The 17,988-nt window shown below is 34.6% G+C and overlaps 1 protein-coding gene across 1 annotated transcript; it reads left to right on the forward strand.

Annotated features, from left to right (window-relative positions):
- Nucleotides 1-1,499: 1,499 nt before the first annotated feature.
- On the forward strand, nucleotides 1,500-11,456 carry LOC113690239 (cyprosin-like). The gene is made up of 14 exons (XM_027208075.2): nucleotides 1,500-1,683; nucleotides 2,609-2,973; nucleotides 3,106-3,166; nucleotides 3,709-3,803; nucleotides 3,915-4,027; nucleotides 4,198-4,366; nucleotides 4,455-4,494; nucleotides 4,596-4,660; nucleotides 7,650-7,763; nucleotides 7,935-7,999; nucleotides 8,795-8,951; nucleotides 9,038-9,157; nucleotides 10,742-10,830; nucleotides 11,153-11,456. The coding sequence occupies exons 2-14, from the start codon at nucleotides 2,617-2,619 to the stop codon at nucleotides 11,235-11,237; spliced, it is 1,530 nt and encodes a 509-aa protein (XP_027063876.2). The 5' UTR covers nucleotides 1,500-1,683; nucleotides 2,609-2,616; the 3' UTR covers nucleotides 11,238-11,456.
- The last annotated feature ends 6,532 nt before the right edge of the window (nucleotides 11,457-17,988 follow it).

The raw sequence follows: 17,988 nt of genomic DNA on the forward strand, positions 1-17,988 counted from the left end.
CATTAGGGTTTCAACCCTTTGGTAATATTGTTTCAAGTTCCCAATTTTTCTTTAATTGACAAACATTTTCTAAGCAACAATTAATTCTAGAAGTTAAGTCGGCAAATAAAAGCTTACCTCTAACTCAAATGAGCTCTGGTGGCTGGTCTGCGATCAACCCAAATAGCAGCTCTGATGGCACCTCACTATTCCTTCTTCACTCTTTAGATTTTAGCTAAACATCCCTAGAGGTCAACTAGCTCTGCAGCGATGGCGTTGGAGGCTTACAGACACGGTGAGCAACGGTGGTGAGTGAGAGATTGAGAGTGATAGAGATGGGGGTTTAGAAGTTTTAGTCTCAGTGGTTTGAACAGAGAAGAAGAGACTGAAGCATTTCACAATTTTTTGATGAATTTTCCACCTTTTCTTTGCTTTTTCCCAACATTTTTTCTTTTCAGTACGTACAATTATGTTATTACTTTTCTACCATTATGGAATTTTATTATAAAGAAGAGTATCACGTAACTTCAGTATAAATTATACCCATAATGATCATTTTATAATTATAATACATATATATTATTTAAATTATATTACTCATTGAGCCACGAGTTGCCTAATCTTGACTGGAGCTCGACTTGAATGTATAATCGAGTTACTCGAGATTCGGCTCGAATTTGGTCACACCGAGTTCAAACTTAGTCATTGACCGAGCTGCTCACGAGAAGCTCGGCTCGCGTACAGTCCTACTTGGTGTCTTTTATAAACTAATTTTTTGCTTTAAAAGAATTGGAAAAATTATAGTGTAACCATTTTTCAATTGGTTTTGTTTAATGAAATCTGGAGTTAAAACTTATTCCTGTAACCAGTTTTGTCAACATCCTTCAAACTAGCATCAAGCCTTCTTTTTTTGCTAAAATTGAACACCCAAAATAAAAAAACCTCCAACTTGTCTTATTATAAACAAAAATAAAAGCCTTCTCTAAAGTTGTCAAGAACTTGAACATCTAGGTGAAACATCATAAACTGTTCCCCATATACATTTCTTATTATAAGATAGATTTAAACCCATTTCATAAACTAATTTAACATTTAAATTTAATAAATTCAGATTTTAACAGATTCAGATACATTTGTTAATCAAAAATTAAACATTTGAATTAATTAATTAAGTAACAATGAATTTTCTAGACAAAATTTGCTCTAAAAAATAAGTGATAAATTCACTTATCACTTAATATGACATACACTCAAATGTATTAGATTTAGTACTTAACAATTCAATAACTTAATAAATTCGCACTTTAGATTTCAGATTTCATATTTCAATTTCCAGACTTCAATTTTATGAAACACACCCTTAGTTTAATTATCAAAAACAAAAACAAAAGATAGATTTAGTTCAAAATAATGTTTTTTTCTCCAATTCTTAACTTGTGTATTAACGAAATTTCTCATTGTACCGTTCTTCACTTCTTTGTTTCTCAATGTGAAATATTCCAAACCTCATGGACTACAGTGCAATTTAAGGGAAAGCCACAAACGCAATTATCCATGAGTTTTCGTAACTTCAGTTCCTCACTCTAACATTCCACAAGAAAGCTGATTATCCGTTGACTTCACATACGTTTCTTATTTGGGATCATTTCCCAACTTCCCTCTTCAGATTTCCCAACCTTTTATTGCTGCCAATTATCTGATCAAGTAAGCAAATTTCTTCCCTTTTCTTTCTCCGTAACAGTTTTTTTGTATGTGATTTTGTTTATTTTACTTGAATCCATACTCATATGATTATGCTGCTCTATCATAGTTTTCCTAGTGGTTAGTGCTAAAGTTCATATGGTTGTGGTTGACTTTGGAAGTAGCATACTTTAGTTTCTGGGTTTAAAGTTTTTCATGTTTTTTAGTGCTTTTGATTACTACATAAGGTAGGAAATTCAGAATCTTTAGTGGGTTTCTCGGTTTTAGTTGAGATAATGCATAGGAAAGGGACGATGGGGGCGAAATTTTGGGGAATTTGCTGGGGATATAAATCTATGTTTGGTTTTGGTTGAGTTCATTTTGTGATTTTTTAGTTTCTTGACTAAGTTTACTGGAGAATTATTGGATTTTAGTTTGGGAAAGACACTAAGGAAAGTTTCTTTTAATTCAAAGATGAGGAAAGAAAATGTTGTCAAAAGCTTCACTTTTGTGCAGGGCTACTTGGAAGTATATGATTCTTGAAGGAAAGTAATTATCCTGAGAATATGGTTTGTTAAAGTGAAAGAAATGTGAATTGAGACTAAAATGATGGAGTGATACTAGAATTAGACATAAGCAGGTTCTGAATTCTACAGATCCTATTTAATTTGGACTCCGTAGATTTAGTTAGCTTATATACCAGACAAATGTGGAGGCAGTAATTTTATTTTGCACTTTTTTTTTCGGTCTTCCACAAAAATTTAGGATCCAAACAGGCCCTAAAAATAGCAAGAAAAATAATGTGTAAAGAGAGAAAACAAGTTTTGCATGTGGGCTCTTGACAACATTGGATAGACTCTCTTTTCCTACTTGAATGCTTTTGTGTTTCAAGATATGGATTGCTGAAAGTTGGAGGTTAATTTTTAAGTTTTTGGTGTTTCAATCCTAGGTGTTACTATGGGGACTAAATGTGGGGCCACTGCAGTTACTTTTGTACTGTTGTTGCTTTTGTCCCCTGCTGTGTTTTCAGCATCAAATGATAAACTGATTAGAGTTGCACTGAAGAAAACAAAGTTAGATCAGATCAGCCGGTTTTCTGGGAATGTTGATCTTACTGAAGGGGGTTTTGCAAGAATTAATCGTCGTCATGGAAATGTAGTACAGTCTGATACTGATATTATTGCTTTAAAGAACTACATGGATGCGCAATATTATGGTGAAATTGGTGTTGGCACACCTCCTCAGAAGTTCACTGTGATATTTGACACTGGAAGTTCTAATCTATGGGTGCCCTCTGTGAAGTGTTATTTTTCGGTAATTTCATCTCGAGGAATTCTTTGATTCCTCGGAATGCAATTCCTTCACCCAACACCCCCCCTTCTCTTTCCCATTTACTTTGCATACTTGCTGTTGTTTCTGTCACCTGAATTTTATAATTGGCTGCAGGTTGCATGTTATTTCCATTCAAAGTATAAGTCAGGCCATTCAAGTACTTACAAGAAAAATGGTATCTGAAATTAGTTATTTACATCCTTTTGCTGTTGTTCCTGATCATTAATTTTTTAAGTTGTTCTCCATATAAGATTGTAGCAACTCTATATTAGGGCAGTTTTCACTTCAATTAAGCATTTTTCTTGACCATTCTTAGGAAAGTTCATCGTATTAAAGACTACTATAGTTCACATTCTTTTCGCTTTTAGGGTACATGTGGTTTCTAAGCGTCTCCTCAATCTGCAGTTCATAATACAACAAAAGAAATAAATTACACCATTTTTGTGTATAATGGTGAAACTATGTTGGCAAGGCCTTTGGAATGTTTCTTGATCCACAGTAGACAAAGAAATTCCTACTAGGAATGGCTAGAAGTTGTCTATCGATAGAACCCTCATAGAAACAGGAATAATCTTAGGGATATAAGCCAAAATTCTTATTCAGCATTGTCAAACATAGCCTCTCATAAACAGTATTTTGCAACATGATGTCATGTGTTAGCTTTAATTGACTTTTTGTCTCAATAGTTGAAATTATATGGTAAATCATTCTTGACAGGAAAATCTGCTGAAATTCATTATGGCACTGGATCCATCTCTGGGTTTTTTAGCCAAGATCATGTCAAGCTTGGCAATCTTATTGTAAAGGATCAGGTAAAGTTCAGAATAAACATTTTCACATCATTATAAATTCACTGATAATATTTCAGAACTAAAATATTCTTTCACGATCAGAAACTCAGTATTAACATTTCTGTTCATTAGGATTTCATAGAGGCAACCAGAGAGCCAGGGATCACTTTCTTGGCTGCCAAGTTTGATGGTATCCTTGGACTAGGATTTCAAGAGATATCAGTTGGGAATGCTGTTCCCGTCTGGTAGGTATAAGTGTATCTCCTGTTAATTGGCTGGTTGCTATTCGACTGACAAATTTGATTCCTCTCTGTAGATAACCAGTTTACCAACAGTATTTGTTTAGTCTTGGATAAATCTCACATACAATTTTTTTTTTCCTCAATTCAATTCCTTCTTTGTTACATTTGTTTAGGTACAACATGGTGAAACAGGGTCTTGTTGAACAACCAGTTTTTTCATTCTGGTTCAATCGCAAAGCTGAAGAGGAACAAGGGGGTGAAATTGTTTTTGGTGGGGTTGATACTAATCATTTTAAGGGTGACCATGCCTACGTTAATGTAACTCAGAAGGGTTATTGGCAGGTGGGTTTTCTGATTCTTATACCATTCTTTCCCTGAAATTGATGATTGAAAACTAGAATGTTCTTAGTGTAGTTTCTTATTCTCGCAGTTTAATATGGGTGATGTACTGATTGGTGGTGAAACAACAGGTAATTTTTTAGATTTCTTGCTTAGGAGATATTGATAATATTGTAATTGTTGCTTATTCATTTCTTGTTGCTTGTTACGGTCTTCAAATCTTCAATTTCAGGATTTTGTGCTGAAGGTTGTTCAGCAATTGCCGACTCTGGAACTTCCTTATTGGCAGGACCAACAGTATGTATCTTATATCTTTTAACCCAAGTTATCTTTCCTATTTTACGGTCTAGGAACTGGAGTATAAGCATATCACAAAACTAGCTGCCAAAATTGATCTCTAAAAGCTTGATATTAAGGAGGACAATAATATTTGAAACCAAATTATCAATTAGTCATTTCTCCCTATTGGAAGAAATATATCTATTGACTTTGAAGGGCTTATGGTTTTCAAGTTTAGCTAGATGACTGGTGAAGCTGATCTCAATATTTAAATGATTCTGAGCTTTGATAACTAATTTGCATTGCTGCTTAATTTAGCATCGCAGCTTGCTGTCTGGAAAAATCTAAACGAAAAGATTGTTTGTTGTCTATCTTCTTTCTTCTTCCCCTTTCTCGTTCTCTTTCTTTTTCCACGAAAATGTGTCCCATGTTATCGTTCTATGGCTGAAAAATATAGATCTCACATTGGCTGGCATGAGAAGTGATAGGAATCCGTGTGCTACCTTCAAGAGTTTACGATGTGAAGTTCCAGTTCGTGATCATTTGGAGTACTCAAGATTATTGAAGGAATGGATCATGGAAGAACAAAGCATCAATAAGGCTTTTCCAGGGTTAGTTTGGGCTCAAAAGGAGGTAAAAGACCTTAACAAACCAGGGTTTATATTGTACTCGGGCTTGGTAGATGTTGGCATGGATCGTTGTCAAAGGAAACGTTGGGAAAAGAAGCCAGGAGTGGATCCGCGACCTGATCCGCAAGGGACCAGGCTGTGGATCTGTCTGTGGATCCAGTATCCCTGCATTTAAACATGATTTTCATTCTTTCAATGTGAACTTCTGGTCATGTCCGGCACAATGACCGGCATGATGTCCCGGGCCGGTCTTCGTCGAATTAGTTTTTCTATTTTTAGACTATTTTCGTAGTTTTTAAGTTAGTTTCTATTTCGTAGCGTCCATTTGAGGATTGTTCGTAGTTTTTAAGTTAGTTTCTATTTCATAGCGTCCATTTGAGGATTGTAAGCCTATTAAGGCATATTTAACATATCTAGAGTTTGGAAGGTTATGTCAAGATAAGTTGTCAAGTCAAAATAGGAAACTTATGTTTTTCCAACTAGGTCTAGGGTTTTTGAGTCTTGTAAGGCTATAAATAGCCAACCTTATGCAACGTTGAGAAGTTTCTCTTTCTTGTTCCTTTGGGAGCGTCCTTGATACAAAGCTTGTCTCCTTTGTTCAAGTTTGGCTTTTCAATCAATGATCGCGGTTGGTTGTGGCAGTTCTATCTATCGCTTATTGTGAGTAAGAATTATTCTTAGGTCACAATCAAGGGGTTTATAGGGTTTCGGTTTCCGTTCAATCGTCCATAGCCTGGTCAAGATAGATCCTTCTGCTGTCTGATCGATTTGTTTCTTTGAGAGCGGGAGCTTGGAGAATCGGGTTCGCATCAAGAAGTTCACTTTATCTGGTACCAGCATAGGAAGTAACTGTCACAGTTAAAGTTATCCTAAGTTTTTTTTTTTTTTTTTTTTTTTTGCATGTAATGACGCGTAAATCTAGTGTCATCTGTGCAATCTATAAACTTCTGTTTAAGTTGATCCTTGGAATGTTTGCTGGAGTACATAACTCAGCCACAAAAGTAGAGGTCTAGTCCTTTTCGTGTGTGCCATATGTGATGAAGAATGTCCTAGTCACCATTTAGTTTTTATTCTTATTCTGTGCGCGCCATTTCAAACTCAGATGCAAAAGCCTTCGTATCAATCTTGATTCTGATTGGAGCTCTTTTACTCTCTCTTGGTCAACTTAATGAATTGAGGTAATAACTCAACTAGTCTGTTCTCATGGATTTAACTGTTGAAGGCTGAAAATTTGAATTCAAGACTTGTTAACTTTTAGGATTGATTTTCATGACTGCATCAGTAAGAATCAGATTTGTGGGTGTAGTTTTAGTCTTCTGGACTCTTTGTGCCACCAGTAGTTCATCACGGAAGAAGGGAGAAATATTTTTTTCTTTTATCCAATGGTGTGGTGTAGAGTCGTTTCTGTCAGTTTTTAAAGACTTCTGCACCTTTTATGTTTCCTTTTCTGATGACGAAAATGCACCAAAACTTAAGAATACTTCTTTTGTTGAAGATTTAAGCGAAAAAAGTGAACTAGGAAGGTTCTATATATGTGTTTCTTATTTTTATCTTGTGAGTGAAATGTTGTTTGGGAAATCTCATCAGCTAGTTCTGTCTTCATTTTGGGGGTTGTTTATAATTTCTGTAACCAGAACTGTCAATCAGTTTTCAAAATTGCTTCCAGTTCTGCTTATTAATGCCCCATGTTCATGTTGGGCTGCTGCTACTGTTTGACTTTCTTCTTGTAAAAGTATATGATCCCTCTGTCCCATCGATAGAGTCATTCATCTCTTCTTTTGGCTGTTCTAAACTACTTGTCACTTGGTTAAAATGTCTAATGATTTTTTTCTCCCAATTCCACGCTCTACCCTAGCATTTTTCTGCTCTAAATGCGACTTGTTCTAAAACGTTCAAGTATGGAATAGGCTAGCATGGACCTGGACCGTTGAATGTACACAATAGAGTTACTTAACACATCTGGTTGCAGGAGAAGTTTGGAAGAGAATTTCAAGCTAGTGATTCAACATACATGACTTGTTTACCATTAACAACTATAGTGCATTAGCTATTATGCAACCGAAAAAGGTTGAATGAGTGTTAAACACTTAAACTTGACAATTGACGAACAAACATTACAAGTCCAATACTGTGGAATAAAACCTTGAGTCCTCAAAAGGTCATAACTTACGGAGTGGAGGGAGTAACTACATTGATAATCATTCATGTGGCAAACAAGGACATACACTTCTTATTTTCTGGGTATTTCATTTGTGTGCTATATCATCATTTTGATCCTGTTTCCTGTTTGTATGCTTCAGCACTTACCCTTTTATTGCATCTTCTGCATATAGTCAAATCGTGAATTGTGATTTGACGTTTTGGATATCCATTTTCAGACTGTTATAACACAAATTAATCATGCCATTGGAGCTTCTGGAGTTTTAAGCCAAGAGTGCAAGTCTGTGGTTACTGAGTATGGTAAAACCATAATCGAAATGCTATTGGCTAAGGTATACAAGAGCTATGTATTTGGTGATTGTGGTTTTGTTAACTCTTTTAGTGGTTTGATTACGGTATTACATGTCTAATTTGAATACACGATGTTGCCTACTGCTCCAATCTGGCAATTTTCTATTCTTTGTTTGAGACCTAAACTTTGCTTTCTCACACTGTTTTTTTAGGCTGAGCCACAGCAAATCTGCTCGAAAATTGGATTGTGCTCGTCTGATGGTTCTCATGATGTCAGGTATATGCTGCAATTCAGCTTGTGGCAATAGTAATTATATTTGTATCTTCTCATCTTCATCCTTGAATGATGTTAACTCTCTCTCTCTCTCATATCTTACTGACCTTCAAATGCTGGCATGGTCAGGACGGACAATACTCGTTCTAATTGTTATTTGAAGAAGAATCTACAAGATATTGTGGTAGTTGTTTTGATCGCTAAAACGAGTTCAGCATGGGAGACGGATGTCAAATCTGATCATCCTATGAGCCTGAATTGTATGTGTTAACTTTTTAAAACCTGAAAAAGATAATGATTCCTGGAAAAGCTATTAATTTTTTTGAAAAAACAAATAGGTGCCTTTTTAATGAACTTTTATATCAGCTTCAAGCTAAAAGCAAAAAAGCAAATCAGAATGTTTAATTTCATTTTTTATATTGGAAACAGCTATAATTAGCTTCTATTAAGCAAATGAGAGATGGCCAAAACGCATTGGAAAGAAAACATAATCATGAAATTTTCACATTATCTGGAGAAGTACATAGCTACTCTCTGTAGCAACAGCCATTCCACGAGATGCACTGTAGAAATTAGTGAATGTGGAATAAGCCACAAGTTATGGGAAACTTCTGTGTGATTACAGTTGCACTTAGCTTAAGAATGTTGCATTGTTCTTCTCTGATTTGGTGGCATTCAAGAATGAGAGAATGTTTTTAAGAAGAAAGGTTCATCTGTTTTTCATCATTTAGAACCAAAACAGAAAGGGTATATAGTGTTTCAACTTTAATAAGAGTCAACCATGGTATGTCTCTGCAGTATGCTTATTGAAAGCGTGGTGGAGAATGAGACTGACAGGACATCTGATGGTCTGTGTGATAATATGTGCGCGGCATGTCAAATGGCAGTTGTTTGGATGCAAAATCAACTGAGACGGAATGAAACTGAAGAAAAAATCTTGGACTATATTAATCAGGTTAATTAGTCCCTGCACTAATCTATGCTGTTTTAGACTGTTAGTTTTTTGGTGATCTTAACCTTTTGGCTTATGTGTGAGTGCAGCTTTGTGACCGACTACCTAGTCCTATGGGGGAGTCAGCTGTTGATTGCAGTGCTCTTGCTTCAATGCCCAAAATTTCTTTCATTATTGGCTCTAAAACGTTTGAGCTTTCTCCTGAGCAGGTAATTGATCACATGTACCTGTCTCTTTGACTCTCCTTATTCTTTTCTGGTTATATACAGCACTGCTTCTGTTTTAGCTATTCAGCATGTTTTCCCGTCTGTCTTGTGATGCTTGATTATTCTACAATGTAGTCCTTTTGGGCAGCTCGCAACTACCTGAAGGCTGTCTTTTTCTATATTTTGTTCACCTAGGTGATATTTCCCGATTAAGCAACTAACTTCTGGAAGAGAAAAGATATAGCTATTTCCACTCTTATGAATTCCTTCGGGATTTAAATCATTGTGAAATTCATTGAAATTTTTATGGATTTATGGACTCAAATCCAAGATGAGTAAGATCTCCAAAATGAGAGGAGGAAGAGTGCGCAATATTTTCCACGAAAAAAAATTGACCAAAAATAATTGCACAAACATTAAATTGACATTCTTATGCAAATCCTGTGTCTTATCAATATCCTTTAAGATATATACGCGATGCGCTAGTTAAAAATCATGAGGGTACTTCAAAGGAACTCAAAGCAACTCCTTATGCATATGTCAAGTGTAACACTTCGTATTTTATTTATTTATTTATTTTTGAATTTGTGAGTAATGTTGTTTAGTAACTTTAGCATTTCTTTTTGAATATACTTAATTTATCATTATAGCCACGAGCATCATTTTCGCAAAACTCTTTTAGTCATAATCTACTGGCCCATATGGTTCTTACCTGCATTTTTTTTTAGAAGGGGAAATATAAATAAAGCCCACCTTCTAGTGTGGCGTTTGGCAGGACTGGTACCAGTTTTATGTAAGAAATACACTAAATTACATTTTTTATGAGTTCACTAGATGTTAACTATGTGAGTTGCTTTTTGGAAAAACTCTAGATGAAAGTGAATTGACATCTCTGAATTGATTTTAGTATTGTACTAGAAGAACCTTTAACAAAGGTGGCTTTCTGGAAAAGAAGAGAGTCTAGAATTATGCTCATGCTGCTCAAAATTATGGTCCAATTATGCATGATTTCATTGGATTTGATAGTAGCGAATTATAGCAACAATGGTCGTGAATTTTTTAAAAGCATTAATAAGTGGGTTGGGAGAATATTGTTACAGACTTCCGTATCCAAAGCTGCAATGTTTGGAGCAGCTGAAGAATATAGAAAAACAGAACAATCGTTTTATATGGCCATTTCCTAAACCTCACTTTTCGCACTTTTCTACTGTTAACTACATATAGTTTCAGATCATATTGTCTGCAATTTGTAACACTTGACTGAGGTACAATGGGAACTTATGATCAAACTTGGAAGCGCTTATTGGATCAGGACCTGGACATGATTACTGCATGCGTAAAAGTTGCCAATTCTTGTTGACTAGCTTGAGATAGTGCATGAGAATCTGGAAGAATGTGGCTGGATATTGAGTAGTCCTATTGTAGACAATAACAAAAGTAGGGTTATGAAGATTTATTTTTCTGGGTCTCTGTATCATGGTAAAGTTAATTTGCCTTGTACTCCTCACAATGTTGTTTTGTTCTCTAAATATTTACAATGATATTTTTGGTATGACATATGTCAAACTTACATTTCTGGCCTCTCAGTATATTCTTCGAGTTGGTGAAGGAGCTGCAGCTCAGTGCATTAGTGGATTTACAGCTTTGGATGTCCTCCCTCCTCGTGGACCTCTATGGTATGTTCTTATCTTTATCTTCTCCTGCTATGCATGTTTATATGCTGCAGTGAGCAGCTTCTACACTAAAAATAATAGCTGATTAGCTTTTAGTCACTCCATTCCCTCCATCATTAGTGGAATGACATATAAAATTCTGCAAGCAGTCAAGTATTAAGCTCATTTGTAACTGCATTGCTGGCTTCCCATACTTGGTGTGGGTTTCAGGAGTTGCTTTCTGAGATTTGGGTACTTCTGATTTAGACTTTTTCCTGGGAAACACTCTCAGTTCTATAAAATTATATACCCATTAATTCCTGTTAATGGTTCCCATGGACTGCAGGATTCTGGGTGATGTTTTCATGGGTCAATACCATACTGTATTTGACTACGGAAAAATGAGAGTTGGATTTGCTGAAGCCGCCTAAACCTCGTTGTTTGGATCAAGGTGCTATGTAACCTTAATCAGCAATCCTTTCTTTGTTATGTGTTCACGGGTCGTTTCATGGACTGCTGGCTGTGCTCATCTCCATAACATTATGTATATATAAATGCTACAAACAGAAACTTCTAACACTTCAATGTGGTATATCATAAGCAAGAACAAATCGCTAAAAAATAATTGCCAATGTGCTACTGTTAAGTTACTTTCGATCTGCATTTGTGTCTGCACATTGTGCTTTCTAGCAGGCAGCTAGGCCTGTGTTCTTTACGGCAGGCTAAATGGCATAGTGGAAGATTGTGTTTCCTCTAATTTACTGCATATGTTTAAGTGAATATAACCTCTAAAGTTTGTAAAATACGTATTAGCTATATACACATCTCATGCTGGAAATTATGAGACGATTGGGTTCCCTTGGAAGAATTTGTCTAAAATACAACAATTTATCTTAGTTTCCATTTCTGTGCCATGGTGTTTGTCATCAAGAAGTAGTACCATCTTGATGATCAGACAAAGTCATCTCATCTTTATTCAAGCTGCAGCGCTTGGTAAAAGGGCAAAAAGGCTTTGGTTAAAGTGATTTCGACCTATTTCAGAGTTCTGGGACTTTGGACTCTCGCTTGGATCATATCCACATTCTGTTTATAGGCGTTTAAGAGGGTGACACACACACCCGTCCCCCCCCCCCCCCCCCCTGCGGTGGCCGGGGGCCCTGCCCCGCTCTCAAAAAAAAAAACTAAAGGAAACAACAAAATTGCTATCTCTCAACATGGAGCAATGTTTATATGCAATGCCCACCATTTGTGGGTGCATTTTTGACATATTGACTATCCAATGTTTGATGATGAGCCATGGTGTTAGTTTTTATGTTGACTAATAAAAAAACATATTTTTTATTTTTTGTGTCCTTTTCAAAGCAATCTATGATACTGCAGTTTCATTCTTGAAGCTACTGTATTGAAAATTAAGGATTGGGGCCAACAAATGAAATGCCTACACTTCAAAGAAAAGATGCTTGCATTCTGCAATGGCTGTGGAGATGTGTATATTCACCTAATTAGGCAATTGTATACACATGAAGAGATGAATATGGAAGTTATAGGATTTCCAACTCTGTATGCTATGAAAATCATCAACACCACCCCTTCCTTGGGTAATTAAAATGTCAAGGGATCAATTTCTCTCTAGACACGGTACAAGATTGCCCAAAGCCTTTCCTGTTTTTCATTCTTTTTTATTTAAATTTGAACCGAGTACAATAAGCAAAAAAGTCTATCACTGTTCATATTTTTTCCTAGGTGGTAAGTGCATTAGTACTGCTAGAAAATCTAAAACTGTGGAATAACAATAGCCAAAAGATTATGAAGGGCTCATATGTTTCTTTATTCCAATATAACATCTCACATACTAAATGTTTTTTTTGTAGAATTAATGAGATTAAGCTTTCTTACATTGATAATATATACATTAGTAGATCTGAATGCATATTACATGTGCAAACCCAACGTTTGAACTCAAGGTGAGATTAATTAGGATGTATCGTCGCTAGTATATTCATTATCAGTATAGAAAGAAATTAACCTCTTTAATGACCTCTAAATTATCTGGTTCTGAATAATACTCTTCTTAGTTACTGGTATTACAACAGGTAATTTAGTTTCAAAATGATGTCCTTCTAAAACGAGAAATATACCTTTCGTTAAATACTAACTGTGGCATTAACACCATCCTTCTTTTTACACTCTACTGATCTAAACAGTGATAATCTTTTTGGGGTTTGTGAAGATCTCTCTTCTTATTATTATGACTATTCTTTAAGGAAGATCTTAAATGGTATTGATTAAGATATGAAGGAATTCTAGTAGATTTAGGGGGGAAAACTAAGCGGTTCTGCTGTTGATATGGGCTAAGTATCACTTGGGAATTGAGTTGGTTCATCACAAATCTACTTCCTTCTTTTTTTCAAAAGAGATCAACAAGTTTTCTAACAGCTTCAATGACTTAAACCCGTGATTTATCGATTACGGATGAAATGTTCCTTTGTGTTGTAACGTCAAGTACTCATATAAAAAAAAAGAGCCTATAATTGCTTGAAAACATGATACTGATCTTTGCTTTAAAGCTATTACGTGACTACATATCCAACTGTAGTTCTAGCTAGCTGTCCCGTGTTACCAAAAGCCAGCATATCCAGGAATGCCCAACTCCTCATGTGAGAATAATTCCAAAAGCAAATATTACTATTTCACCTTACATTTGGATTCAACCCTTCAACCACACATGGCAATTTAGTGCCTGAATCTTTCTCAATCTGCACTCACAATTCTACGACGGAACGTCAAAATAACATGGCAACATGGCAACAGCTCTTTTTTCGGAATTTTTTTTCTATGCATGTCAAGTGCAGGTTGTTGGAAAACCGGCTGAAGCAGTAATACTACTGTTTCTAAGTGGAGTAAATATTCTTATGATATTTTGAACTTTATCATTATAGTTTTTTTTTTTTGTATTTTTTTTAACGGAGTACCCATTAGTAAAGATGCTTTAATACTTTTCCTTTAAATTTTTTCTAACACAGACCGGAACAGAAAGTGTGTGATTTAAGAAGCAGAAAGAGGTATAGAGGATTAGAAGCTATGATCTCTAAATCCTACTACTTACTTTTAGTAATTTTCAATTTCTTGTTATTTTTTTTAAAGAAGTTTACGTGTTTCAGTTTGAAACTTGTTAATAAACGTGGAATGGACACTAAAAAATAAATTTGTTTTTAGTATGTATTATTTCAAAACTAAAATTGTGAATAAGGACAAAAGTACCAATAACACATAAATGAGGGTCTTATCGAAAACTTATAAGAACGAATAACAAGGAGGTTAACAAACGAGATTGTGACAGATATGGTTGACTTTTGGTTCAATTAGATGCTATGTTGTACCTTTTTGCTTTAACTTTAATCTACACTTACATACACAAATATTAGTTGCACGCATGCATTGAAAAAGTCTATAAAAACAAAATTCAAGCGCACAAAAAGTTATATCTATATATATCTATATCTATATATATTACGTTCTATAAGAAGTAAAATAATTGCGCAAAGTGTAGAGATAATATCAATTGTAATTGTTCAAAACTAATATACATGAGAATTGAAATTTACAACAGTGTTATAAGTCAAGAATTGTGTAACAAAATATGTTACGCCACAAGATCTAATAGATGAATCGTACAATTTAAATGTCAAATTGAAAATTCATTTTGATCAATCCCTCAACAACACTTGGTAATTTGTTCTTCAACACAAAAACTAGAATAAAGGAACGTCGGAGACTTAGCAACAGCCGACTTGGAGCACTTTCTTTCCAAGAATTGCAGGCGCTTTTTTAATTGGAGTTTGGTGCAAAAGCGGCTGATTCATTAAATCGTGCGGAAGAATCTAAGTTTCGGATCAGAAAAGCGTGATACCTTGTCCTGAATTTAGCCGTACGTCTTATCTGTCTTTTTAGTTCCTTTATATAAAAAAAAAAAGGACATCACTTTTGTTAAAAACAGAATTTATCAGCAAAATATATATATTTTTTATTTAGTGTAAGTCACACATAATTCCCCATTAAAAATCTCTTCTTTTTTTTTTTCCGAAATTTTTTTTTTTCAACAAACGGAATTAGTACTTTCATATATTAAACTTGATAATACAAGAGTCAGTTACAAAACGGGGCAATTGCCCTCATATCTTTCCGAGCCATGTCCATCAGCCATACCGGAAACTCATTTTTTTTTTTCCGAAATGCTTATAAACAAAAAAGCATAGTGTGCTACGACTAAGATGCACATCTCCCTCTCTCTCTTAAATTCAATCAATTAAGTAAAGTATTGCATTTCACGTATTTCTATTTTTTGTTAGAAATATTGTATATTTTAGCTTTTTTTTCTTGAAGGTTTGTTTGGATGTGCATTATTTACAAAATGTTTTTCATTATTCACCATAACAAAAACGCTTTTGCACTAGTCTTTCATCACACATATATCACATCATATTAGAAAAGCATTACAATAAATATTTCAAATAGTCTTCAATCCAAACACTAAGCATGTACACCTATTAAGATAACTTACTTAAACCAGTAGTGGCGCCAGGACCTAGGCTTAGTGGGAGCAAGATTGTACACTTAAAATAAAATAAAATTTTTTTTGAGTTTTTGTTCTACTACCTATAATTTTACTCATTCAAGTGGTAATTAAATGTATCTGAATTAATAGTTCTTTGAAGCAATTGAACCGTAGGAGAGATACTTAAAAGAAAGAAATTGATTATTTGAAGGTGACTATTTTCCAAATTATAGGGGTGCAATGTCAAGAGATAAGGATAATTTTTAAAATCGAGGGGGGACAATTGTGAGAGAAACCTAAAATTTTATAAAATTTTCAAGCCTATTTTATGATTTTTGCAAAGTTGAGGTGGGGGCAAAGGCAATTACCCACCCTCACATCAAGGTGGCTCCACGAACCTCTGCTTAAAACTATGAAAGATTAAATGTATTTAGCTACACTAAAGTAATTACCAAACTTGAACCGTCATACATCAATGCAATTGCAACTTGCAAACCATCGATTTAAGTCGCTGAAAAGTGAAAAAGTGCGAAAACTATAAAATGTTTAAAATCTACGGTTGCTATTTGGTTTAGCCATTTAATTGTTGGGTAGTCATGAAATAGCCAGCTTTCTAATTAACATGCATGGAGGATATATATATATATATATATATATATATATATATTTTTTTTTTGTCCTTTTGGCTTTGGATCTTTATATGGTCCCCAAAATTTTCGGTCTATGCCTAGTTAATAAAACTTTGTTATGAGGTCATAGTAATTAGGTATTAGGGAACTTCAGTCCATGTTAATTCAATGTTAGCTAGATACACTTAATCTGGTAAGTAAATGAATTTACTTTTTTCTTAAATGTTAAAGATCTGATGATATTGCCAATGTCTTTCATCAAGAAAAGATCTTTGTTACTAGCCAAATGCCGCATATTTTTTAAAAACAAGTAGCAAAAGTTGTTGGAGGTTGTTAAAATTAATTATCACTAATTAATTGAGCTCAACCTTCGAAATTGGCACGTTTTGAGAGGCCAAGACCTAATTAAGAGCCATTTTTGTCTGCCTCAAAAAAAAGGTCATTTGGTATATGGTCATAAACAAAGCCACGAGGCATATCAGATTTGCATGACAATATACCACTAATGACGTCCTATATTAATTAATTAATTAATTGTCACTAAAAAAATAAGTGCACCTCTTAGGCTGTCACCAATTGGAGGGATGAGTTTTTTTTTTTTTTTTTTTTGGAGGGTCACTACTTGTTAATCAAGAAATTAAATTGAGGAAGATCTTAATTAATTTGATTGCTTGGATCTAAGTACACAAGCAATTGAGAGAATAAAAAACTATCATGCAACACGTGAGTTGAGTGAGACAAAAGCGTTGTAATGATTGGCTATCTTACAAGCCACGCTTTCATGTTGTGTGTGTCTGTGTGTGTTTCTTGTGTGCACACATGGAGAATGAAGATCTCATAAAGTTGTATCATCTCAAGACTTTGATATAATAACTATTAGATGCTGTGAATATATGGCTGCCCAACTAAATGAACTAACTTGAGAATTTGGAGGAGCAGATGGGCTACTGTGTGTAGTGTGTGAAAACAATAAGGAAGAAGTGATGAGGTGGTCCTTTTAATTGGCTTTTACTTTACAACTAAACCCCACCTATTATTGTTAGTTTGTGAGCAATAAAATGACCCCTCTTGCTTGCTCTTGGTGTAATTAGTTGCAACTCCTTTTTGCTTTGACAACCTTTCTTTAACTTGTTCTTCAAACCAACTCCTTTTGCACTCTTCATTAATTGTCAAATGCCCTATATGTATATATACCTAATTTCATAGGTTTCTAGCTTTTAAAAGTATAATTTGGGGAAGCAAGTGGACTTGAAGATTATTTATAATTTTATGTGCAGAAATTTTTGTGTTTATTGATAGTGTTAAACCAAAAAAAAAAAAAAAAGTTTGCTGTTATTAATGGCCTAACTATTTCAAACTAATGCAACTAGCCTAGATGTTCAATTCCAAAATGTCAATTGCAACAATCCTAAACAAATGGATTCTTGACTTTTTTGGCCCTTTTCACCTCTTTTACTTCCTCCTCCAAAAAACACAGAAGGGAAAAGAAAAACCAAAAAACAAGAAGTGAAAGAAAATGGCTCTTCACCTTTGAGTTTAATTTTGGCTGAAAATGGCCAGTTTTCTATCTTTTATCATTTACAGGGATCCAACTTTGGGACCTTACACATGAAAATGATCTTAGTCTTTATTTTGATAAGGCCAACAAGCAATCCCTCTTACAAACTTACATTTTCCCTCTCTCATATATATATCTATCTGTCTACCTTGACGGCAGGCAGGACTTGAAATTCATGCTAAAAAAGGTACTTCCAATTTTTTTTTTTTTTTAAAAGTATTTCCATATTTCTAAATAGCATGTCAATAATACTCATAGATATAGAGCAAGTAAAAATAATAGCTTGCAGGTGGTTACTTCATGACACACAACAGCTTTGTTGGCCGGTCATAAATCATTCATGAAGCTTTTAGATTTGGGAAATCATCACGACTTTTTGTGCACTTTTGCCGCATCAAAAAGCTCAAATTCTTGATTTATAAGTTACGAACCACTACGTT

The sequence above is a fragment of the Coffea arabica genome, chromosome 5c, assembly GCF_036785885.1.
Source record: "Coffea arabica cultivar ET-39 chromosome 5c, Coffea Arabica ET-39 HiFi, whole genome shotgun sequence".
Classification (NCBI taxonomy): Eukaryota; Viridiplantae; Streptophyta; class Magnoliopsida; order Gentianales; family Rubiaceae; genus Coffea; species Coffea arabica.

What these genes read in the sequence shown, in the direction of transcription:
- LOC113690239 (XM_027208075.2), top strand. Translation starts at nt 2,617, where the DNA reads ATGGGGACTAAATGTGGGGCCACTGCAGTTACTTTTGTACTGTTGTTG. An exon ending in CTCAGAAGGGTTATTGGCAG is followed by an intron (nt 4,367 to 4,454) that starts GTGGGTTTTCTG and finishes TTATTCTCGCAG; the next exon opens with TTTAATATGGGTGATGTACT. An exon ending in CCTTATTGGCAGGACCAACA is followed by an intron (nt 4,661 to 7,649) that starts GTATGTATCTTA and finishes ATCCATTTTCAG; the next exon opens with ACTGTTATAACACAAATTAA.